The sequence below is a fragment of the Psammomys obesus genome, unplaced genomic scaffold, assembly GCF_907164565.1.
Source record: "Psammomys obesus unplaced genomic scaffold, mPsaObe1.curated_primary_1811, whole genome shotgun sequence".
Classification (NCBI taxonomy): domain Eukaryota; kingdom Metazoa; phylum Chordata; class Mammalia; order Rodentia; family Muridae; genus Psammomys; species Psammomys obesus.
This window is the reverse complement of record NW_026591598.1, coordinates 14,869,269-14,894,383: the sequence shown is the minus strand read 5'-3', so window position 1 is coordinate 14,894,383 and position 25,115 is coordinate 14,869,269. Positions and strand designations below refer to the sequence as shown.

The 25,115-nt window shown below is 51.3% G+C and overlaps 1 protein-coding gene across 5 annotated transcripts in view; it reads left to right on the top strand.

Annotated features, from left to right (window-relative positions):
* Positions 1–21,431, top strand: part of Zbtb40 (zinc finger and BTB domain containing 40) — a 70,952-nt gene extending 49,521 nt beyond the window's left edge. For 2 of the 5 annotated variants that reach the window (XM_055611258.1, XM_055611257.1), the window contains exons 8-19: positions 301–437; positions 1,245–1,446; positions 1,990–2,123; positions 3,740–3,908; positions 4,222–4,683; positions 5,575–5,781; positions 8,539–8,703; positions 11,335–11,552; positions 12,388–12,550; positions 13,209–13,295; positions 16,200–16,426; positions 17,913–21,431. In XM_055611258.1, coding sequence (XP_055467233.1) covers positions 301–437; positions 1,245–1,446; positions 1,990–2,123; positions 3,740–3,908; positions 4,222–4,683; positions 5,575–5,781; positions 8,539–8,703; positions 11,335–11,552; positions 12,388–12,550; positions 13,209–13,295; positions 16,200–16,426; positions 17,913–18,107 — 2,366 coding nt within the window. In that variant the 3' untranslated portion in view covers positions 18,108–21,431. Of the gene's footprint in view, positions 1–300; positions 438–1,244; positions 1,447–1,989; positions 2,124–3,739; positions 3,909–4,221; positions 4,684–5,574; positions 5,782–8,538; positions 8,704–11,334; positions 11,553–12,387; positions 12,551–13,208; positions 13,296–16,199; positions 16,427–17,035; positions 17,093–17,912 lie in introns of those variants that run through there. The other 3 variants (XM_055611260.1, XM_055611259.1, XM_055611261.1) reach the window with 2 other exon arrangements.
* Positions 21,432–25,115: the final 3,684 nt, after the last annotated feature.

Sequence of the window (25,115 nt, the reverse complement as noted above, 5' to 3'; positions counted from 1 at the left end):
TGGAGAAAACCCCCTGAATGAGTACATCACCGCCTCTTGCAAGTGCAGCCTCCTCATTACCCGCCTGCTGGGCACTCACTAGCCTGTTCCCATGACCCTGACACACAGGTGGTTCTGTGTAGACCAGAAGAGATCTGAACCCTGTGTATGCAGCCCTAAGCTGGCCACAGGACCCTGCTCCGCGGCATAAACAGCTCATGCTGTTGTTCTCCCTCACTTGTCTGTGACTCTCGTCTTCTGTAGAAGCCCTTGGCTGCTTTTGGTGCATTAAACATTATTGTTCCCATGCTGTCCTTACAGCCCACACTAGCCCCGATGGTTACGGCGCTGAGCTATTAAGAAAGTACCACGAAAACCTGTCTGAGATTCTCACAGACAACGAGGTGCTGCTAAAGGTGATCTCAGGTGTGAAGAGCTTAGCCCCTGGAGACAGAGAGGTGAGCAGATGGGAAGGGGGCTAGGAGGGAAACTGTGGTTATGTATACATACATTTACATTTCTATAAATATATATACACAGCTATATTGAGATATGCCAAGAAAGAGAACTAGAAGGTGAATCATTTTTTAAGGGAAAGTGCCAAATAGAATAGTTATAGTTTCTTTTTAAAGTTTTATTTAGTTTGCAGAGTGGACAACTTGCAGGAGTTGGCTCTCTCCTGCTTGGTGAGTTACAGGGAACTGAGGGCATTAGACTTGGTGGCCAGTGCAATTATCCCCTCAGCCATCTCACTGGACTAAATAGTTGCAACTTCTGTAGCAATAAAGAAAGGCATTCACGAGAAAGAATCAAGAACTTTGTTACAAAGAAGAAATCTGTCTGTATCTAGGTTTGGTAGCACATACCTATAATCCCATCCCTGAAGAGACTAAGGGAAGAGGATTTTGAGTTCAATACCAGCCTAGGATGTACAGTGAAATCCTGCCTGTAACCCAAGCACACCACACACTCACACTCACCTTCGGCTAAAATTATATTGTGTGTGTCTATGTTACAAGTCACAGTCCGGGCATTATGTGTATTAAATAAGATTTCTGTAGCTGGGCAGCATCCCTGACTCCACACCCCACCCCCTTTCACACAAAGTGGATTGATTTTAAAAGCCTCCCAGGTTGAGAGAGGTGAATGTTGAAAAGCCGTCCCCTCTAGAACATAATTACTTGAACCCCGTGCTGAGACTTAACTGTTTCGCCCCCAGCTCAGGGCCAGAGTTTTTACACCCATGTCTGTATTGCATCTTGAAGGTCATGGAGACACTTGTGAAACAGGACTCTGGTTCAGGTGGCTTCAGCTCCCTGATGTCAGCAGCTCTGGAAAGGAAGACTCTCTCTGCAACAGCCATTTGGCAACTGCTGCTAGCGGCTCAAGAGACTGAGACCTGCCCACTGAACCTGCTCTTGGAGGAAGTAGGAAAGGAGCCTGGCGCTGGGGCTTTCTTCCAGGCAGGTGAGTTGTCTGCCCTCTGCCTTGGTGTTGCCCCTATAGAGACAACTGTCGACCCCCAGGAAATAAGAGGACTCTGTTAGGGTTGCCGTCTGTGTCCTTGCCTTCAGGAGCAACAGCAAGGAAGTGCCTGTATTTTCCTACACAGTGGGGTGACCGTACATGACCAAGGTACTGTGTGTTTGAGGAGGGCAAGGAGGACGGATTTTGAGTGTGTTCAGAAAAGTGGTGTTTGAGGAGCTAGAGAGTGACTCCTGAGTCAAACATGGCACAGTGTCCACACACATAGAGACATCAGGTGGTAAATACGCACAAAGGCTTAGGAGTGGAAGGAAAAACATGGCTGGCCATTGTGTTGAGGGATGTGGGTGCTGACAAGCCTATTCATTACTGTGCTCTAGCTATCGTGCTGTTAGCCACTCTCCTCACTCCTAGCTCAAATGAAGAGACAGATGAGGTGTTGTCTTAGTGAAGAGTGCAGTCGAGAGGCGCAGGAGAACGTGGTGCCCATGGCTTGACTGAGTGTCCAGTCTCCCTTTCTTTCAGTGACTGCCCCAGAGAGCGCTGTGTTGGAAGCAGTCCTGAGGCATAGCAAGCTGGTCACAGAGGCCATCCAGCAGGTGGTGGGGCTCGAGCGCTTGTCTTCAGAGGAGGAGCACCTGGCTGAGATTGTGAAAGAGGTGGGGGTGGGGAGTGGAGGAGGGGATGGAAGTGTGTGGGGCATTGCTTCTGTAGAACTTTGCCAGGTAGATGCCTGGAACCACCTTCCTACTCTGCAGAATGCACACTGCGTGCATAGTGCTCCGCGAGCTCTTCAGAACACCAGCTCCTCAGTTTCCCAGCCCTAAGTGGCAGGTGATGTCATCCTCCTTTGCAGAAGAACGCAGGCTTGCACAATTGTGTTTCTGGTCTAGCACACTGGAGAGTAAGCTGTGAAGCCGGAATTTGAGGCCAGGATCACAACCCCAGCCTGTATATCTTCCAACTGCCTGAGCTTAGAGCAGCTGGGGAAATGGTGATTGTCCTTTGCCATGTTCTCAGGAGCAGTTGGTCTCAGATGAAGGAAGCTGGTCTTATTGTGTGTTTTCTTCCGGCTCCTTGAAAGAGCCAAGATAAACATTAGATAGAATAAAACTTTGCCCATATGGGCCAGCAAATAATGTCAGCTCGTTTTCTGTGAGGCATCTCATACTGTGACCAGCATCCCAGAAAATAAATGGGGCTGAGGAAGATTCAGAGATGTCCAGACCCAGTCATGTACATCTCAAACAGGGAAAGATAATAAAGGAACGTAAGATTAAGCTACAGATGTACTGGAGTGTCCTTTGATCCACGTAGACAGAGGGGCAGGTTTCTAACCATCCCCACTGGTGACAGCCCTGCCTCAGACAGGAAGAAGGTGGCACACACTCCCACAGAGCTCCAGAGGCAAGGCTCGTCGGCCCACCTCTCTCCAGAGTGCCGCTCATGTCAGAGCTGGGGCCTCTGCCATTGATCGTTTTAGCCTCACTAATTAGTCTCCTGCCTGCCTCCTGGGACATCAGGTTTATTTAGATAGACTTGAAAAAGAACAGAAATAAAATATCTTCCGAAATGAAAGTTCCATGTGGCCATCTGTGGATGGTCTCGCTTTATTTTCTCAGTATGCTGACACCCTGCCCATAGCTCTAACAATCTGAAAGAGGACAGCTTTGAAATCATTTTCCTGGCCTCTTTAAAGCCCCTATTTGAACCAACTTTAAAACGTTGAGTTTCTTTATGAAAGAAAATGATGTTTAAAAGGGTACATCTAAGTGTCTAAAAATATGAAGCCAGTCTTCATGCAGAATTACTTCGAGACATGGAGACAATTATATATTATGAAAAATTATCTTGATCTCTACAGAAGCAGCAGCTGCCAAATGCTATAGCCCCCTTTCTGTGCTCACTCTAGAATCCTATACCTCCCCTTCCTGTCACACTTCTAGACTCCTGTACCCACCCTTCCACCCCAGGCTTCTGTGCTCAGATCTAGAAAGGCTCCTCGCGCAGTGCCTTGTGCTGAGACACAGTTCCTACAGGAAACATAAGTGCTCGTTTGTTCTCTCAGCACATCTTGGTATGTGCTTCACTGGTTTGCATTTTGCTAATTTTCTTATCCTCTGAAAAACAGAGCTCTCTGCACATGTCTCAAGGAGACATAGAAACCACCTAGAGATGGAGCTGTGTCTTGTAGAATTCAATTTTTCCACCCTGATGTGGAAGATCATGGAGAAAATCTGATGTTAATACAGCTCTGTCTCTGGTTTTCATTTAGATGCTGAGCATATCCTCTGAGACAGGGAGTCCTGAAGCCTCCTTGAGAGCAGTGCTGATCAGGGCAATGGAGAAATCTGACTCAGCCTCTGTCATCTGTCACCTCCTGTGCAGTGTCCACCAGTCTTTCCCTGGCCTGCAACCCCTCATGCAGGAGTTGGCACATGTTGGTAAGGAACCGGGGTGGGGGTCCTCCTGGAGCCCAGGGCAGTGTCTATATTGAGGAAAAGAACAGCGGTTGATGTAGGAGGGTGTCGTGCTTCAAGATATTTACTCCTTTTATGTGCTGTTGGTACTAACAGCCAGGAGCGCAGGTGTGACATGGTGCTATTTGTGTTTAGTGGGAAGTAAAGATGACAGCTATATTACTTCTGAGTTTCCTGAGGAGCCAGTTAATCTCCAATCTCCTCTAAGAGTGTGTTAGAAAAGTTGCAAAGCATGACAGAAGCCGAGCCCTGGAGCCATGAGTCTTCTCCTGTGCAGGTTTCCTTACCAAGGAAAGCGGAGAGGAGAAGTGGAAGGTGACTGAGGGGCTTCACCCTGGAGCCAAGGACAAAGAGGAGAAAGCAGCCAAGGCGGCCGGAGAAGACTGCCAGCCCATGGAACAAAAGGATCAGGGGGAGCCTGGGTTCGTGCCAGAGCAGCAGGAGAAAGACACCTCTGCCTCCCAGGACTCTGCCAAGAAGAGCTTCGTCTGCAAAGCCTGTGACAAGAGCTTCCATTTCTACTGCCGGCTGAAGGTGCACATGAGGCGCTGCCGGGTGGCCAAGAGCAAACAGGTGCAGAGTAAGGACAGCAGTGAGACCAAGGACTCGGAGAAGGAGCTGGAGAAGCACCAGCTTGAGGCCCGCAGAGCGGGTGGAGAGCCTGATGTCCCCAAGAAAAAGAAGAAGCGGCTGCCAGTGACATGTGACCTCTGCGGAAGGGAGTTTGCCCACGCCTCAGGTAGGCCAGAAGCAGACGTGAGGACAGTGGCTGCAGATGCTGTCGCCTGGGTTCCAGACCCCATAGAGAGGCATGGTGGTATTCTGAGAAGAACATAGGCTGTGGGGTCAGCTCCCAGAACATTGCTCTCCCAACTGTTGCGGCGGGGAGGAGGGGGTGATGGTGTCCCTCACCCTGCTTGTCTGTTCTGTTAAGAAGTTTGAAGATAAAAGAACTACTAAATGCCTAGCACTATACCCACACATTGTCAGTTATAATAATTGTATCCAGATGTTTAGCATCAGGCTTGGGGGTGCCCATATCCCTTTTACCTAGTGATAAGGAACTTACTGATACGGAAACCCCACGGAATTACATCAAAATCACTTTGCCTTGCCCCAGATGTCTGGTAAACCTAATGAAACATAAAAGTGAGTTTTATTTCTCTCTTTGTGGGTAGAGGAGTCCTATTTAAGAGAAGGGTGGGGGCTGGAGTGATGGCTCAGTGTTAGAGCATTGACTGTTCTTCCAGAGGATCTAGTTCAATTCCCAGCACCCACATAGCAGCTCACAACTGTTTATTAATTCCAAAATATGACACCCTCATACAGACATACATGCAGGCAGAACACCAATGCCCGTAAAGTAAAATTTATAAAAAGAGAAGGGTGGATGGGAAAGATTGGCTAAAAATCTCCATGCCAGATTTAACGAGGAGTGAGGTTAGGACGACTGGGAAGCAGGTGGTGGACTAATGGGCATGAGAGTGGCATGGACAGGATGCTGAGGCTAGGGTGGCCCAGCCTCCTGTGGCCCAAGCATGAGCCTGGTGAAGCAGCTCGTTTGGGCATCCTCCTGCTATGTTCCTAACACTACTGCTGGTGTCCCCTCTGGGCATGATACCCCTACTAGGCATGCAGTACCACAAGCTGACTGAGCACTTTGATGAAAAACCTTTCTCCTGTGAGGAATGTGGAGCAAAGTTTGCAGCCAACTCCACCCTAAAGAACCACCTGCGCCTTCACACCGGGGACCGTCCCTTCATGTGCAAGCACTGCCTCATGACCTTCACTCAGGCCTCAGCCCTGGCTTACCACACCAAGAAGAAGCACTCAGAAGGTGAGGGCATTCCCCAAAGCACAGTGCCGCTGGGGAGGCTGAAACCCATTGGGCCTCTGGGAGGCACACTAAGCAGGGAATTAAGGCAGAAGTAACCGTGTTTGTATGGGCTGTAGGAAGCTGCCCATGAGGCCTTCTGGAGAGTTGGCTGGAGCAGCATTAGGACTTTGTGGTCAGAGTCTATGTACAGCTGGGAATTATTTGCCCTTTTGATAGAGTTGAAGCAGGAGAGAGGCCTGAAGGAGTACTTCTGTGGCTGGAGTGTGTTGGGTGACTAGTCTGGAATCCTTGTTCCCCTGTAGCTGCCAGCCTGAGGGCTGGGGAGGGGCACTGACGGGTGCAGCGCTGTCAGTGTATCCCAGGACGGTGGAGGAGAACCAGGGGGGGACCAGGCTGGTCTGAGAAGGACTCGGAGCTCCTAGGTGTGAACAGCCATGCCTCTGTTACCTTGGCTGGATGGTTTCAGTGGCACCGCAGCCTCTTAATCTCAGCCTTCTTTACTTTTAAAGCAAAACCTTGGTGGGCCGCTTTACTCAACACTGCAGTGGCTTTTCATCTAAAGTGGGAAGTCTGAGTCCTGATAGCCTGCCAGGCCAACCGTGATTCAGTCCCTACTCCCATGACGTCTGTGGTCATCACTCCTGTCGCTCACACTCTTCTGCAGGCACTGGTTTCCTTGTCAGGCTGTAGGCCCACCAGGCACTTCCTCCATGAGTCCTGTGCTTGTTCCCTTTCTTGGGGCTCCTCCCTTCAGAGCGCTCCACTCCTCTTCGCTCCTCCAGGCACACCTTCTTATGATGGATTTTGGCCTCCTTAGTCGAAGCCACCCTCAGCCTGTTTCTTTTACTTTTCTCCACATGCTTACCATGTGGCAGGCATCTGCACCGTAGTTCGTTCCCCCCTGGTTAGTGCCCCATTAGAGCACTGTGAAGATGGAGCTGCTAGTCTTTCAGGGAACTTGGCAATAGAAGGCCCTCAAGAAACACTTGCTGGAGAGAGAGAGAAAGAGAGAAAGAGAGAGAGAGAGAGAGAGAGAGAGAGAGAGAGAGAGAGAGAGAGGACTTTCTGGGAAATGGATTTCTTAAGTGCTGTTCCAGACATTGTGTGATAGAGATGGAAAAGGAAGTCATTGCTGTGGTGGAAACTAGCGCTGGAGAGCAGTGGGGGATGGATAGGGCTGGGGGCTGCTGTTCACACCATCAGGGATGGCCTCAGAGAGATGAGCAGTCCAGCCAGAGGGACATCTGGAAGAAGGGCCATACCCCTCCTCAGTGCAAAGGAGCTTCACCTGGACCTCAAGAGCTGGAAGCAGAATCACGAAGGGACAGGGTTCAGGGGCTGTTGAAGGTCAAGACTTACAGGGTTTTCTGAAAAGCCAAGGAAAGGACTTTGGTTTTCTCCTCTGTCCTCATGAATTACCCTAAAAAATAATAGCTTAAAATAGTACATGCACCATGTTAAGTTTTTGTTATTTTTGTTTGTTTTGGTTTGATTTTGGTTTTTTGAGACAGAGTTTCTCTGTGTAGCCCTGGCTATCCTGGACTCACTCTGTAGACCAGGCTGGCCTTTAACTCAGAGATCTGCCTGTCCCTGCCTCCCAAGTGCTGGGATTAAACGTGTGCATCATTATTGTCTGGCTCACTAGAAGGTCCTAAAGGCTAAAACTAAGGTTTCATCTAGGATGCCTTGGTCAGAGGTTGGGGTTCTTGGAGAGACTCAGTTTGTAGCCTCTGCAGCTTCTAGTTACTGCCTTGACTTTGGGCCACACCAGTCTGGCCTCTGCATCTATTGCAGGCCTCCTTTTTGGGTTCTGACCTCCCTCGTATCTGGGGCTGTCCTAGGCCACCTGGATAGGACAGGGCCGTCTGTCATCACAAGGGTGCTGGACTCAGCTACAGCAGTGACTTACAAGGGGACAGCAACAGATTCTTGTTACAAGAAGCCCCCATAGACTTTGGAACAGGGTGATGACAGGCTGGGGTTCACACTGTGTGTATGTGTTTGTATGCAAGCATGTGCGTGTACAAAATCTTACTTCAAAGCCCAGTCGGTAGAAAGATGAGAACGAGGCTACCTGCTCTAACTAAAGGGGGCCTACCACTGGGCATGTGAATCTAGAGCCCCTCCTGCCACTGGCTACTTCCTGGCCTGGGAGGAGCTGGAGGCTGGTGGCAGATGCCGGTTCTCCAGGCCTGCTCATCATGTTTTTCAACTCTGGTTACATTCTTGAGCACATGGGGAAGTGAAGGACTCCAGGCCTGTGTGCTGACTGCAGTGGGTCACTGGAATGCTTCATCCCCTGTGAATCCCTAGCTCACATTTGCCGTAGTAGGGATCCATGCTGTATTTTGTTGTTGTTTGCTTTGTTCTGTTGTGAGAAAGGGTCTCCCACAGCCTAGGCTAATTTGTAAGGGGAACACACTGTGTTTTGCAAGATCTAACTCACATTTCTGGACAGAAGGACCATTCTGTTGCGGGGAGCAGGGTGGGCTCTTCCTCTGTGTGGAAGCCTGCTAAACAGGCAGGTTCTCTTGGAGACAGAGCTTTGTTCTCATCTAGTTGTGCTCACCCACTGTGTGATGGGCTATGTTTGTGAGGTGCATGCGTTTGATGAAATGCCTCAGACCTACCCTGCATTGCCTGAGGTAATGTCACCTGCCAGTGACATTTCTCCAGTGTGTGCTTTAGAGTCGGCTGTGTTTGCAGGAGTGCCATCGTGTTCAGTGCTTGTTCTCACACGCTCATGTGCATTTGCAGGGAAAATGTACGCATGCCAGTACTGCGACGCTGTGTTCGCCCAGTCTATTGAGCTGTCCCGGCATGTGAGGACCCACACGGGGGACAAGCCATATGTCTGCAGGGACTGTGGAAAGGGTTTTCGGCAAGCCAACGGCCTCTCCATCCACCTGCACACCTTTCACAGTATGTACTGTAATCGTCGTGTCAGGCACCACAGGCCACACTTGGCACTGGGGAGGCCTTCAACAGTCGTAACAGATCTTTCCCTGCGCCAGAGCTGGGCCCCATTCTGGGTCCTCATCTTCTGAGTCTGTAAAACCCTCAGTCCCTCAGTCCCTTAAGAAGATTCTCTTCCTAGCACATCACTGTGCTTCCGCTTCTCTGACTGGCCTGTCTCCTTGTCTCTTTAGCTCACCAGTGTTTGGCTGGCAGAAGCAAATTATGTTGGAAGGAGAGAGTGTCTTCACTGTCAGACTCACAGGACACGGGGACAATTCCATCAACCCATCCAGTTTCCATTTGCTACCCTCCCTCTTTCCACATTCATCCTGCTTTCATCCATGCTTTTTCTAAAGAAGCAAGCCTGCGCCTTCCCGAGTTAATGTTCACTGTGCTAGGCAGTGCAGCCATGTCCCCTCCAAACCCCGCCTGGCATCTCCCTTCTCATGCCGTGCTGTTTCGCTGAGTTATTTGTGGCTGCCCCAGCTGCCTGCCTTTCTCACGGAGCTAATGGAGACACACACACTGAGAAACACTATTGGGTGGCTGACCCCTGACATTTTCTTCATCCTCCCTTGCTGTAGCCATATACAGGACAGATCATGGAATAGCAAGCACAGCAGAGCAGGTAGACCGAGAGCTCATACTCTGAAAGTCATGTGAGTTTAGACTTGAATTTTGACCCTTCCACATATTTTCCTTGAAACTTCAAATGAATTTCTTTGCCCTGCTAAGCCTCTTCTGTGATTTTCAAACTGGAATAAATAGTAATAGTGATGTCAGCACCTTGACTTGTTGTAAAAGCTAAATGAGATCGTCTTAGCCAGGGCTCTATTGCTGTGAAGCGATAGTATGACCACGGCAAGTCTTATAAAAGAAAACATTAAATGGAATCTGGCTTACAGTTTCAGGGGTTTAGTCCATTATCATCATAGCGGGAAGCATGGCAGTGTGCAGGCAGACATGGAGAGCAGCTGAGAGTCCTACATCCAGATCTGCATGTAGCAGACAGAGAGAGACACTTGGCTTGAGAATTTCAAACCTCCCACGCCCACCCCTCAGTGACGCACTTTTTCCAACAATGCCACACCTCCTAATCCCTGTTCAAGCAGCACCACTTCCTAATAACCAAACATCCGAGTATCTGAGCCTAATCAGCCCGCCACAGAGACAGCACATGGAAAGCACTAAATACTAAATTCCTTGCCTGACACAGAAGTGCTCAGTGAATGCCAGGGATTGGTGTTAGTGATAAGTGCGGCCCAGTCAGGTACCAAATGTCACCCTCAGAGCCTGTGTTTCTTGCATGCCAGGTACCTTGCTCCTATTCCCCTGCCCCTACTTTATTTCTCATGCCAGTTTCCAACTATAGGCACAGTGTCACACAGCATGTGCTGTCTGTAAAACTGTCTACAATTTTTGTCAGCCACCCAACAAAGACTGTACCAGAGCTCCTATGTGCCCAAAATGTGGGAGGACTCCTGGGTCATGTACCTCAAGGAGTTAGCAAGGCTGTCCAGAACTCCAGTCACAGTGATCCCTACATGAGGGGGCTCAAACCTCAGGAAGTGGTGGTCTACTTTAGCCTTCCCAGCAGCAGACTTAGTCTTCACACTCCAGAGCCCACTGGCCTACCCTAGAGTGCAGCATTCAGGCAAGCCCAGCTTTCAGGCCCCGCTTTCACCCAGCCACAGCACTGCTCATAGAAACTGTGTCAAAGTGTCAGAAAAGACAGTGTGAACCTGGGATTTCCATGGGGAAACTAGCCAGTGATTGTGAAGGCTGCTGCTGGGCAGGATTCATGAGCTAAACAGAGTCACTGTACACACAGGTGTTCTGCTTTGGTCCCTTCTTATGGGCAGAGGACTTTATTATCGAAATAGTTTACTTTCAGTTGCTTTAAGAAAAAGACTGATGTTTTCTGTCATATGGCAGAGGGGTCCATCAGCAGTAGTTCTTATTTTTGAGGTCCCACTGAGGAGTTGGTATGTGCATGGGTACATAGGTGAGATCTCTTCCCAATTAGATGCTTGGACAAGGTATTGGCCGCTCTCTACACCTTGATTTTTGTAATCTTGAAATAAGACTCACACTAGAACCTTCTCCCCTGGGCTGTGATGGAGCTAACAACATAAGGTTCCTGAACACACCTACCCAGTGTTCACCAGGAATCTGTGCAAAGACTTTACTATTGGGCATCAAGTGGGGGCCGGAGACATGTCCTTCTATGGCCATTGGCAGGAGACACAGTGACACTAGGGGGTGTGTTGGGAAGTGGAAGCCACAGGCATGTCACTGCAGACAGCAGGAGCAAGCACAGTACTCCCTGTAAAGCAGAGTGGAGTCTGACATGTAGAGGGAGGGGAGCAGAATAATGCTGGGAGATGGTGAATCCCAAGGCTTGGCGCTGCGCTGCCTCCTTGGGCGTAGGGAGTAGACCAGATTGTTGCCCCACTTGCTTGGGATCTGGGCTCTGGCACACAGGAAGTCCGAACAGCCTTCCCTCTTTCGGTATGAGATGGGGCCTGTCACTGACTGCTGCTTGTCTGTTGTCTCCCTCTGCCCCTTCCTCCCCTTGGATGCCCTGCCTGGAAGCAGACATAGAAGATCCTTATGACTGCAAGAAATGCAGGATGAGCTTCTCCACGCTGCAGGATCACCGGAAACACATCCATGAGGTGCACTCCAAGGAGTACCACCCCTGCCCCACGTGTGGGAAGATCTTCAGCGCCCCTTCCATGCTGGAGCGGCACGTGGTGACCCACGTTGGAGGGAAGCCCTTCAGCTGCGGGATCTGCAACAAGGCCTATCAGGTGACCTGCCAGAAGTGTGCCCTTATCCCCGCCTTACTGCCCATTGGAGTTTACCAGCATGTTGTCCAAGCTTGTCTCTAGGATGTGACAGATAATTTGACTCTAAGAAAGTATGAGCTGAGGGTATCCTCAGTGAATAAACACGAAGCAGCCACAAGGTCCTGGGTTACATCCCAGCAGACATTCTCTTGGGAGTCCTGGTCAGAGTGAGCTGGGCAGAAGTGTGAGCTGGCGAAGGGTTCCAGCCTCACCGTGCTGTGTTGGTTTCCTCGGTGGGTGCTCACAGTCTGTGGACAGTTGACTCCAGGCATGAAGAACATGGCCAGTGAAATCACACCCACAGTTGCTGCTTGCCTCTCAGGAAAGGCTGTGATGGGGATAAGGCTGGATGTGATCCCTAGGAGACCAAGGACTTGTAGAGAGACGCCCCCAGCGCACTTTTTGAGTGGGGACCACGTAGGGGTGCAGCTTCTGCCTCTGCTCCAGCAGGTCACTCCACACCCCAGGCCTCAGCAGCACTGCGGTCCATCCCAGTGTGCAGAACACATTCATGCTCCAGCCAGCCAGGTTTTGATCCTGGTCTGGCCATTTGATACTGTGGCCCTGGGCAAGTCCTTAGACCACTGCAGTCTGTCTCACTGGGAAGATCCTCACATCACCTCCTTAGCTTGTGTGAGTGAAATCACTGAAGGGTCCGATGAGCCCTGCCTGTAGTCACCTTTCCATTAACTCCAGCCTCAGCATTCAGCGTGATTCTGGGTCCATGAGCTTTTCTCAGAACTTTCTCCCATTGTTGGAACTTTCTAGACCCTAACGTTTGCCAAATGCTTTGCAGCAATTGTCTGGTTTGTGGTACCACAATCGGACACACCACCCAGATGTGTTTGCTGCCCAGAACCATCGGTCACCCAAGTTCTCTTGGCTGCAGTGCGGCTCCTGTGACAAGACCTTTCCCAACGCCATCGAACACAAGAAGCACATCAAGGCAGAGCACGCAGGTGAAGCTGGGGTGCAGCCGAGGGGGGCGGAACTCGGTGTCCTCTTCCCCGGGCAGCGTGGTGATTGCCTTTACCCTTCCCTAGCACACCAGAGGAGGTCACCCTGTCCATCAGGAGCAGTTTAAGTGGCAGCAATTCTTGAATCCCTCAGCATAGAACACTGTAAACCCCAACTAGCCCTCAGGAGACCCTGCCAACACCTGGAAAGGGTGTTGGTTTCAGGATAGATGGGTTCAGGTGGGAACCTTAGCTCCAGCACTTAGCAGCTGCATGACCTTGGCAGGTGACATCTCTTTTCTGAGTCTGTTTTCTCTCTCTCTCCCTCTCTTCAGAATGGAAGTTATTAATACCTCCCTTGCAGGTACATTTGGGGATAATCACAGCAGCTGTCAGTTACAGAGCATTTCCTATGTGCAGAGCACCAGCCAAGCACTCTGTATTTTGTCATTTAATTCTCAGCCCCCTTTGCATCCACACGGGCTGGACCACATCAGTGCTCTTTACCAGCAGGTTTCCCAGATCTCGCCAGGCGCAGGTTCCTAACACTTGGCAGATGCTTTGTGGAATATGGGTCCTCGCCCCACCCAGCTCCATTCCCCTCCAGCTGCAGAAGAGCCAACTTTTCATCCTTTCCACTTCTTTCCTTTCACGCTCACAGATCTGAAGTTCCATGAGTGTGACCAGTGTAAGGAGCTCTTCCCCACACCAGCTCTGCTGCAGGTTCACGTCAAATGCCAGCACTCAGGTCAGTGGTCCTTCTGCATGCCCCTGAGTTCAGCACTAGGGTGTGGGTCTTGGTTCCACCATCCACAGCTCTACAGCCCAACCCAGGTCCCTTTACTGACTTGTGCCTCCATTTCATCTGGAAGACTTCATGTCAGTATCAACCAAACAAAGCTGTGAAAACCTCAGACCTGGCCCCTGTAAGCAGCCCTGTGGGAGTGCCATGACTGTCACTGGTGCTGTATTTCATCAAATATAAATTGAACTTCTTTTAAAACTTTTTATTGGTTCTTTGTAAATTACATATCATGCACCCAAATCCCACTCATCTCCCCCTTCCCTCGTACCTGCCCTCTACCATTATGACCTCTCCCCTCAAAAAAAAATCTCACTGTGGAAGCTGTAGTGTGTCACAGTGTGTCCCACAGTACACCTTTTTGTCCACACTTCTTTCCTAACGTGTTCATTGCAGTGAGTCATTGGTCTGTTTCAAGGCCTCTGGCTTGTGCTCCACTACCAATACTAGAACCTCACTGGGACTCTTCTTGATAACCTGTTGTTGCCCTGTGTCATGGAGATCCTGTGGTTTGGATCTGTAGGACCGGCCCCTTCACGGTGCTCCCAACAGTTCATAGATGGGGTAGATGCTGGGCCCTGGATCTGGGCCCGAGAGGTGTCCGAGCCCATCAGCTCTCCCAAACCCACATTACTGAAGTGAGCTCTTGTGCCCTGTCCCACCTGGCCCATGCAGTGCCACAGCCAGCAAAGGGCAGGGCCAGCTCTCCACTCTCATGCCCTCAGGGCTGGCTCACCTGCAACCCCCACCCCCACCCCAGCCCCACAACCAGGACGTCCTCTCATAAGTGTTGCAGCCATCAAGGAATAGGGCCAGCTCTCCCACTCACATGACCCTGGGACCAGCTCTCCTACCTGTCATAGGTGGTGGGGAATTTCCCCCTCATTGCAGTGCTGAGACAGGGCCAGCCCTCCCACTCCTATGACCCTGAGGACAGCCCTCTGAGGCCACCTGAAGCTATCATAGGTGGCAAGGGGCAAGGGTGGGGTAGGGCATCTCTCCCTCTCCCAGGCCACTGCACAGCAGACAAGTGGCAGGGCCAGCGCTCCCACTCTCACACCCTTGGGGCTGGCTCACTCTCCTCCCCCTGCTCCAGACCCCAGCAGGGTCAGCTCTACTGTGCTGCTCAGGCGAGGTACAGGGTCTGTTCTCCTGACACCAGGACCAGGTCTCCCATCTGTTGCAGGTGGGGGTGGGGCATCTCTCCCTCATCTACACTACTGCATTGGAGATGAGTGGCAGGACCAGCTCTCCCATGCTTATACCTTCTAGGCTGGCTCACCCAAAACTCTTGCAACCAGGGCCAGGTCTACTGTGCTTCCTGGGTAATGTGAAGTACTGGCTAGGGGTGGGGTCAGATCATCTGCTCTAACCCAGGCAAGGGGTGGGGCCAGTTCTGCACAGTCCTCAGCATCAACATGGCCCTTAGTGGCCGGCCAGACCAGAGATGTTGGCCTGGCCTTTGGTGGCAACAGACCATTGCTACTGCAGGGCCATGAACCCAGACATGATCCCTAGTAGCAGCAGAGGCCAGGATCCCACCATGGTCCCAGTTGGAATCACTGGCTACTCACATCAGGTTCTTCCTCACTACCCTCGAGTCTCCAGTTTTGCCCTTCTTCATTGTGCCCACATCCTTCTGTTTCTTCTCCCTTTATCCATCAGTTTCTTGCTTCTCTTAGTGGTGCTTGGGGTCTCTGGTGCCTGGGATCATCTCAGGAATGATCTCAAGAATGCTGTGTTCCACCTGTGCAGTATGGCACTGGGTAGGAGTCATCTTGGGTGTGAACCGGCCTGGGACTGGTGGTTGTCTCAGGCTTGCTTCCCACCTGGGTCACATGATCCTAGGCAGGGGCAGGGGTCATCTCATCTCAGGTTCACTTCTGCCCAGGCCACACATAATTAAACCATTTTTAAAGAACCATCAAGAAGGAAAAGTGCTGCCAATGAAGCTGTGCTTTCTCATCATTAGAGTTTGTAGCCCATTCTAAGTATTTAATTTTGATACAGATTTCATGTCAGTCAAGTTCATACATAAAAAGGAAAACAGGAATAAATTAAGGGAAGACTTGAGCTCCACAGAGTAGCTTTTGCTCCTTTTCCAGTATTATACTGCCATCAGAGCACTGATAAAGCACAAGCTAGAGGGTTCCATCAAAGGAGAGGAAGCCATTGGTTTGGTCTCCTGAACATCTCATAAAACTGGGCCGCTTTTGGTCCCTGGTCTTGGAATGTAGCTAAAACACTCCATTTGCCTCTCCCTTTTAGAGCACTGGATCCCTGGGAGGTGAAAGTGTACCCCATCCTGTCTAGAGATGTTTTCCTAAGCCATAGACTCTGTCCTGCAAGCCTTGATGTTCTGCATGCCTTGATGTCTGTGCATGCACGGTCATTGATAATGGCTCCCAATTGCAGTGTAGCCTGCAGCAGTCAGGTGCCCTTGATCCCATTCAGAAGTCTTAAGATGTGCTTCTTGAGCCTGAGAATATAGCTCAGTGGTAGGCTGCTTTCCTAGTACCTGCTTGCCTAGCAAGTTCTGTTCCCAGCATGGAACAAAGTGCTTCTTGAATCCAGGAAACACAGTCCCATTGGCAGGCTGTCCACTGTTGATTGAATAATGGACATCAGTATGTGTGATTCAACCAAAATCTTCTGCAACTGACATTATGGCCTGAGGGTCCCTAGCCTGCTCTGTAGCCACATAAGGAAGGTGGATGAGCTTCAGGTCCCCTGAGCTCTCTCACTCGGCCTCTACGCTCCCATGCTCATTGTGCCTTCCTCTACTTCCCTTGCTCTGTACCATCATTTCCTCTGCAGCCAAATGATGTCTTTTGTCACCTCCTCCTACAGGGACGCAACCATTCCGGTGCTTGTACTGTGCGGCCACTTTCCGCTTCCCCGGAGCGCTGCAGCACCATGTCACCACAGAGCACTTCAAACAGTCAGAGAGCACCTTCCCCTGTGAACTCTGTGGCGAGCTCTTCACCTCCCAGGCCCAGCTTGATGGCCACCTGGAGTCCGAGCACCCAAAGGCTACGGGCACCGAGACCCAGGCGGCCGCCTCTCTCATGGTGCAGGTGAGTCTTGGGCCACTGGATACACAGGGTGTGAGTACAGGGTTCTGGGGCCTTCTTTAGGGCAATCTGTCCCAGCATCTACTCCCATTCTGTAGGGCTCACACAGGTTCTTACATGGTGCTCTCCTGACCTTGGCGTCTCTGAATAGGAAACTGTAGTTGTTGCTGGCCCCTAGGTGGAGAGATCTTGAACAGGAATTTGCCCAAGTGGAACACGAGTTCCTCCTTCTAGTTCCCACATTCCCCACCATCTGAGAAGCATTGTGGGATTTGGGGGGTTGTCAGGAAGCTTGGAGAAGGTTGGCTGTACTCTGTTGAGCATGGCCTTGAGGTAGACCTTCAGGCTGGATCCAGTCCACATTCTCCATACCTGTGCTTTTACTTACCTGGTGAAAAGCCTGCCTCTTGCTGTGAGAAGGCCAAGCTTGAACCAGACTGCTTCCCAGCTGCTTTCTACTGTCATCTTCTCCAGGGGCAGCAGAAAGGACAAGAAACTGGCTTCTGGCGGCTGTCAGTTGTTCCTAGGGAGGTGGGGGGGGGGGGGGGGGGGGGGGGTAGGGGAGAATGCGTACCAATAGAGGTTTCTCTGTCCAAATGTCACACTCTTCAGGTGTAAACCAGTCTGGTTCTGCAGTCTCTGGGGAGCAGGGCAAGAGCAAGGCTTCTAGACAAGGTGTCTTGCAGGTAGGAGAGATTCCAGCCCTCAAGGAAAGAAAGGCAGTTTACTTAGAGTTTAGTTCACAGCAGTGCTACCGCACCAGCTACAGGATCACACAGTTATCCCTCACTACCCTGCCATAGAGCTGAGCTTATTTTCCTCCTCAGTGCCCACCCTTCACCCCTGGCCAGTCCTCAGGAGCCGGGTGGCTATGCCCTTCACGTAGGACACAGTGCCTTAAAATGTCAAGGCATCAAGCTGTCAGAAGTATTAGCTTGAAGGTGCAACAGGAACCACTGAAGAGCTGAGGAGGCCACTGTTTTCAGTGTGCAGGCTTGCAGGGGCAGCTGTGGCCCTGGAGGGGACAGGAGCCTATATCTGGCCTCCCAGCCATTGAGCCAAGAGAGTGAGGTGAGTGGGGGAAGCCACAGTTGAGTCTCAGAGGGCCAAAGCTCTTGGTAGACCACTCCTTTCCCTTGGTCCCCTTGCATGGCACTTATTCTGCAATGCCATCCTGGAGACAGCAGAAGCCAGCGTAAGCTGCTGCGCCAGTGTTCACTGGGGTGTAATCATAGGGTCCACGCTCCCCGAGGTGGCGTACTGAGCGAGATTATAGCAATTTAGTGCACAGAGTTATTTAAATTGTCTGCCTGCCTCTCTTTTGCATCGCTGGTGTATGAAACTTCCCTCTTCCCATTAGGTGTAAGTAATTGCTCTCCTCAGGTGAAAACATAAATATCATCATTATGGCATGAGATAGGAGCCATGTAAATTCTGGGGAGCTCACTGTGGACAGTGCCCAGAGCAGCCTTCCTGTCTTTCCTTTCAGGTGATCCAGGCTCCAGAGGCAGTGGCCCCAGCCGAGCAGGTGATTGCTTTGGAGGAGACGCAGCTTGCTGGCTCCCAGGTGTTTGTGACCTTGCCAGAGTCACAGACCTCCCAGAACAGCTCCGAGCTTGTGGCAGTGACTGTGGAGGATCTGCTGGATGGTACTGTCACCCTGATCTGTGGCGAGGCCAAGTGAGCAGCAGCTCCTGCAGTAGAGGAACCTGCATGGTACCAGAGAGGATGTTCAGCCGCCTGCCTCTGCTCTGGCTGCTTGGCTCAGCTTCACCCTGGTGCTGTCACTTGGGAAATAGCAGCTTTGTCGTTTTCCTAGGATCCACAGTGTCTGAGCCAGCCACACTGACGCCAGCACTGCTGCCCTTCATGGCAGACGGCCTCAGTCCTCCAGGCTGTAGCTCGGGCCTGGATTCCCACCCCCCAGGGAAGTCTGGCTTCTGAAACCAGAATCTAAAGAAGTAGTGGACCAGAGCTGGTGGCCAGGATAGCCAAGGAGATACAGCATGCAGGCTGCCCTCAGGAGCAGGGGCCTGCAGACACCTCCAGTGCCTCTGCCAGTGAAGCGCCCACACAGCCTTCAGGCACCCCAGCTTGGCAGCCTGTCCTTCTCCACTTCCCCCAGCCTCCCCTGTGTGCTGGTACCCCTGGGAGGCTGTAAAATGGGTGGCAATGTTAACAATGCAGGAAGCCCTCATTGCCTTTCCTGATCAATTCCTGCTCTGCCTTTCCCAAAACAAAGCTTTGGAGCATTCCCAGTCGGGGGTTGGGGAGACGAAGCTTCATGTGGGGCCATCCAGCTGCAGCTGCCTTCCTGGATGTTCTTCCTTATCAGAGTTTCCCTGTGATGCTCCAGCCTTCTAATCAAGGCTGAAATGTCGCCTCAGCCTGGAGACCTCTTGCTGGCTTCCTCTGTAGCATGTGATAGCCTAATGAACCAGCTCCTGGGGACAGGCCTATGCCTGCATGTGATGGATTAAGAACATCCGAGGTGGCCTCTGCTTCTCCTCTCGCTGGCCCACATGCCTGGTGCATGGCCTGTTCTCTGGAGCCCCACAGGCTACATGTTTACCGAAGGTCCATGCTTCTTTCAAGTCTGAGTGTCACAGAGCTTTTTATCTTTAGTTCCTGAAATACAGTCTGATAATTGATGGCCTGTGGAATGCAGTTGGAAGTGCGATTAGATGGATGTTGGTTCCTGCTGCTTAGAGAGAAGGGCTCACATTTATCTTCCTTTCTTAGAAGCCAAAAGAGAGAAGTGGGCTATCATAGTATTTACCCATCAGGCAGGGCTCCTTGCCACCTGGTGTGGCTGACTCCCTACAGAGAGGAATGGCCAGACTGGTCACTCACCGTTAAGCCACCTGCTATCAAAGGTAAGCCCACACCTTCCTCCACGAGTAGCTCACATGAGCATGTGCAGAGATACGGGTTAAGTCTGCTCATGGTGGAGGTGCGTTACCACCATTCCTCCAGCCAGCTCACTGGAGGACAGGAGGTCACAACCTAACCTGACAGCGGTGTTCAAGGGCTGCCCTTTGGCCCCAGCTTGCCACAGGCAGCCCTGGTGAGTTTCTAAGCTGGATTCCAGCTCTCCTCATCAACCCCACCCTCCTCAATGTATATGCATATTGCTTGAACTTAACAGTTAGGGGAATCTTCCCATTCTAAAGTAAATGTTTTCGAAGCAAGTCAGCCTCAGAACCAAACATTGACCAGAAGGTGGTGCTCAAACATCAAGGCTTCACCTCCCTGGAAGCTTGGCTTCTACCCTGCAGCCCTGGCCTGCTGGTTTTCAGACCCGTGCCAGCAGGCTTGGGGAGCTCTTGATCAGTGAGTGGTGTGACTGTTTCTCAGTCCCTCTGCATCAAATGACCCATCAAATGATTCCACAGTGGAATAGCACATGCTTCCAGGCTTCTGTCAGAAACAGCAAGCACCTCATAAGCCATGAGAGAGTTAGGAACTGTAATGAGTGTCACCCACAAAGGCTCTTCCTGGCAAAAAGCAAACATTGCAGAGGGCCTGTGAGGGAAATTTAGTCTTTAAATACAAAGAGCTGTAAGTTGGAAACTTGAGTGTCAGACTTTTCCCAGGCTGAAAAGCCCCGTCTCCAGTTCCCTGGTACCCAGGTGGTGCTTAGGCACATGCTTGCTTCTGTAGTTCGCTGCAGAGAGCCTGAGGGCAGGTAGGCTTGGATGCACAGCTCTGGAGCACTAGAGGCACCACAGTGCTGGATCTCAGGGGCACAGGGAATTCCCATCCTCGGCGAGGTCTGGGCTGGTGACCGGTGGCCTCTTTGCCAGCTGCCTGACTGTTTACTGTGACTCTGAAGAGGGCTGGGAAGAGTCTCCACCTGCTGCCCCAGAGAGCTGCCACATGGGCCTCCTTAATCCACATTGCTTTTGCAATGGAAGTGTGGTTCCATTTGCTTCGTCCTCATGAAGCCTGCCTGCCTTGGGCAGCAGCTAGAGGAGTTCCTTGGAGTTTGTGTATTTGAGCAGTGAGGTCTCGATCCTCCCCAGGGCTCATGATTCAGCTACTAAAGAGGGAAAGGCAGATGCCAAGCTGGAGTCTGGTTAGCCTGTCAAAGTGCATGCACAGCAAGCAAGTAGCTGAAGAACAAAGACTAGGTAAGAACAGGTGAGACTTGCTGTCCAAATGTGTGAGCAGAGGCTAGGCCAGACAAGGCCTTTCTCAATTGTTTTACAAGGCTGGCCTCTTCTGTCTCCAAAGTCCTGTGCTGGAAAAGCTTTTAATTTAGTTGCTACCCAAGCTATGGTGTAAGCTCTGGTCCTGTTTGTTGTAGTGGCCATTCCAAGGAAACTGTGGCCCATGCTGACTGTGGGAGATACCTCAGCTTCATCCCTACAGCCTACCTCTGATGGTCAGGGCTGAGCAATGAGATAAGGGTCAGACATGCCACATGAGAAAGAAAGCTCTCTGTAGTCTTGGTAATGGGAGGGCGTGCCTTTAAATGACGTGTGCCTGAGAACCTGTGCTGACAGAGGATGGAGACACTGGCAGCCTCACTTAGAGCAGGCAGCTGCTTCTAAGACAGAGTGTTTCTTTTGGAACTAGAAAGTTGGCCAGCAGTAGAGATGACACTGGTTTGCTCCAGCCAGCTCTCCTGGCCCAGCCTTGTTCTGCTGAGTTCTGTATGTCCCAGCAAATACTCAGGAGAACTTGGGAGTCAAAGACTTGGCTAAGGGAGTCAAGGGCAGTTTTATTGCTATGGAAACTTTGGGGTGCTGAGAATTTACACTAAAAACTCAGAAACTCAAGCTTACTCCAGTCTAACTGGGCCTATAAAGAAGAGGAGAGTGGTACCTTCTTTGGGGAAATCATTTCTTGAGCTAATTTACATTATCTCCAAGTTTGTGAAAAGGGTCGAGGTTTCCTGGAGTCAGGATGGCCAGCTTGCATGAGGAGTTGTGTAAACTGGATTGCAGGCTAGAACTGCTCAACATGCACTGTGGATAGAAATAAAGGATGTGCTTTGGAGCAACCATGGTGCTTGTCGTTCAGGAGACTGGTGTGGACGCTTTTTCTTTTTGGTTCTGGTCAAGGGCACTTCCAGGCCACGTTTGTGGCCCTGGGGACTGATCATGTGACATTTCCTATTCTAAGTCCCCCTTCTGCCTGGGGCTCTGACACCTGCTCAGTTCCTTGCTGGACTTCCAGCAAGAAGGGGGATGGTAGCTACTCTCAGGACTAGGGGACAAGTTAAAGTCCATACTTATGAGTAGACTGCAGAAAGTCTTCATGCAGGCCAGCCTCCTGTGTTCTCTGATACAAAGAGAATCTCTTCTTCCCCCTCACCTTGTCTCCCCATCCCCGAATTCCTTGAAACCCCTTATGACACCCACTTTTCATTTACATACTGAATGTCAGCGGCCCCTAAAACAGCAAGTGTGCAGCAGATAATTGTAAAATAAGCAGAGCCGAAGATGTCACGTTGCTGACAGCCGACAAGGAACAAGAGATGCTAGGAGGACCAGAGTTGAGGGCTGGCCTGCTGCAGCCTCCCCTCAGTTCTGAGGGGCTCAGCTCTCAGCTCTCAGCTCAACCCAAGACTGGGAAGGCAGGACCCATGGAGGCTCTGCGCTCACTTCTGGAACAGTCATGGGCACAAAGGTGGATGTATCCAGACCCCATGGACTCCTTCTGTCCATGGTTTCTCAGAGGCTGGGGCTCTTCAAGTCTCATCTGGGGTATTGTCCTGAGTGTCTGCACTACTGTGAAATCTAACTGAAACATGTCCTTGGACCCTGGAGGAAGGGGAACAGGGAGAGGGCTGTCTTGGGATGGTTTGAGCAGAGAGAAAAATTGGGCTGAGAGATCCCTGGTGAGCCAGTAGTCTTCCCTGTGGATGAGGGTAGCTGGCTGAGAGAGGCAGGGAAGGAAGGAGAGGATGTGGGTACTCTCCCACCCCTTACTAAGAAATTGACCTTGGACAAGCCTTTCATAAGAGTGACTGAAAGGTTACGAACATTTTAAAGTTCCCAACAGTGTGGAGGCATCCTAAATGGTTGCTGTTAATGTGTATGATAGGTTCAAGGGGCCCAGGAGGCAAGCCAGGAAGCCAGGGCCAAGAGGGACTGGACACAAGCAAATCCTGGTGTAACCCAAGGGAAGCTAAAAACAAAGCCTCCGAGCTGTGCTGCAGTAAGCCCAGAGCTTTCCTAGGACAAACGGGCTCTTGGAGCCCTCTGCAGCACAGCCGAAGGTCACACCAGAGGCATGGGACAGGTCTACTGAGCACGGAAGCTCCCCACTGCTCCCCTGCATCTGCAGTCTAATGTTCGTCCTCGTTCTCTCTGTGAGCCTGTGATTGTGAATATGTTTGGGTGGAAAACAGTAAAGCAGCCTAGTGTGATGACACAAGCCTTATAATTCCAGCCTTCCCAAGGAAGAAACAGGTAGATTCTAAGTTCGAAGCCAGCCTGGGCCACAGAGCAAGTTTGAGGTCAGCCTTGGTTAGTTGGCAAGCCCCCACCTCCAAAAAAAAAAAAAAAAAAAAAAAAACTCAAAAGATTCTAGGTGAGGTAGCACACTCCTAAACCCCAATTCTCGGGAGTATCTCTGAGTTTGAAGCTAGCCAGGTACATAGTGAGACCTTGTCTCAAAACACATACATGTATGAGCTCACACACATAGACACAGACATGCACACAAAAAGAGAAGAGAGGAATGAAGTATAGGGGGCTGTCTTCACCACCAGGGCTGAGGTATCTCTGAGAAGAGGCGTCTAGGATGAGTGTAGACACCAAGTTTCCCTTTTCTCTATGTCTGTGCTCTTTGCTCCCTGCTAAGCGCTATCAAGACGTAAGTCCCACACCAACTCTGGCATGTGTGGTCCACGACCACAGAACTGGTCGTGGACATTATACTCGGTGGACGTTTAGGTGGTGCTCGCTGCTGGAGCTGGATCTCAGCCCAGGCATAGGGCTTCTGCCCCATGTCCTGCAGGAGCTGTTTCCCATGGGTGGCAGCTTGTGCTGTAATTCCTTCCGTGGTTCCCTGCTCGCAGCACATCTGCAGCTTGGCAGGGCAGAGAGCAGCACTGGCTTGGGATGCGTGTGGCTGGAGCCCAATGGAGGTGGGCTTGCCCGCTTTCTTCTCCAGCTGCTGCACAGTGGAAACGTCTGGCCGCAGAAGTTAGATTTTGTTAGATTCTTATGCTGCTCCGTCCCCATTCTGAGCCTCGAGGAAGGGACCAGACCTGACAAACAGGCTCTGTTTCTCTGGAAAAGCAGGGAATGCCAGGCTAGGAACAAAGGGGACCCAGTACTCTGCTTGCTGCCTTTTCCCCAATCTGCTTCACATCTCTGCCAAGGCTGTTCCCGTAGATACCTGTGGGAGAGTCTGTGGGAACATCCTTTCCTTTGTCCTCCGAGATGAGATTAGCAGAAGGCTGAGCAAGCTAGCCTGAGCTCCCCAGCTGCCCTGATCAAACACGAGGCCTGCCGTTCTTCCACCCGGTTCCCCCAGCGAGACTGGGGACAGCTGATCAAACACATCCAGACAAGGTCAGTCCGGGGACTCGCAGGCCTTTCCAGGAGAGATTTCATAGTCCTTCCATCAGGAGGGTCTGATAATAACGGACAAGGTGAAAAGGGCCCTCACAACTGGCAGGGGCCCCAGCAGCTTTTCACCCTGTGTAAGATGGAAGTGCCCGATCCAGGCAGGATCAGGATGGAAGCCAGCTTTGCAGGACTAGCACTAGGCTGCCTCGAGCCCAGGGGCTGCAGCTGAGGAGCCAGGTGGCTGTTAAGATGTCCCTGTGTCGTGCAGGGGAGAAAGTGACATGCAGGTGGGAGATGGGACCACGAGATTATTAGGTTATCACAGGGTGACTTCGGGCCTCTCTAACTGTGGCCCCTTTGAGGGCAAAGATGGCCGTAACCTTGCTCATGGGCCCCCATGCAAGCTAGTTAGTTAGCCTGGCCCACCACGTGCCTCAGTGCACAGACCTATTAGACCAGGGGCCCTGGGAGTGATTGCTCCCACACCACATGCACTAGACTTTTGGAACGAGGCTACAAAGATGCATGGCTTCTGCACCTGGGAAACATCCTCCTAGCTAGCTGGAGAGGGACCACATTGCCAGACACAAGCTCGGGAATCCCATACCACTCTACACTAAAGCCACGGGAGCTAGAGATTCGGTGCAGTGTTCAGCAGTTTTATCTGTCCTGGGGAGGTGCTTGTGTTTTAAAGAAATATCCTCATAATTGTCTGGGGTGATAACCCAGTCCGTGGAGTGCCTGTGAGGCAAGCGTGAGTTCAGATCCTCAGCACTCATGTAATCCCAGTGCCAGGGCGGCAGACACAGAAACCTGGGCCTTGATGGCCAGCTAGTACATGGCCATTCAGTGAGCTCCAGGTCCAGCGAGTGCCACTGTCTTAAAAAGGTGGGGAAGTAATTAAGGAAGACACCAACAATGACCCCCTGACCTTCACATGCACACACATCTGTGTGGACACACACAAGTTCTCGTCATCAGTAATTGGCGTGAGGTGCTTCCCACACAGTGGACACTGGACCTCTTAAGGTTCTTAGTCCATGAAATCACGGTGCACACTAGTATAGATGTGGGTGCCAGAGGAGATGGGGTAGCGGTGAGCGCAGCTGGAGCGGGAACCGGGCTATCTGATCTGAAGATTGCTGCATATAACCTAGCTCCTC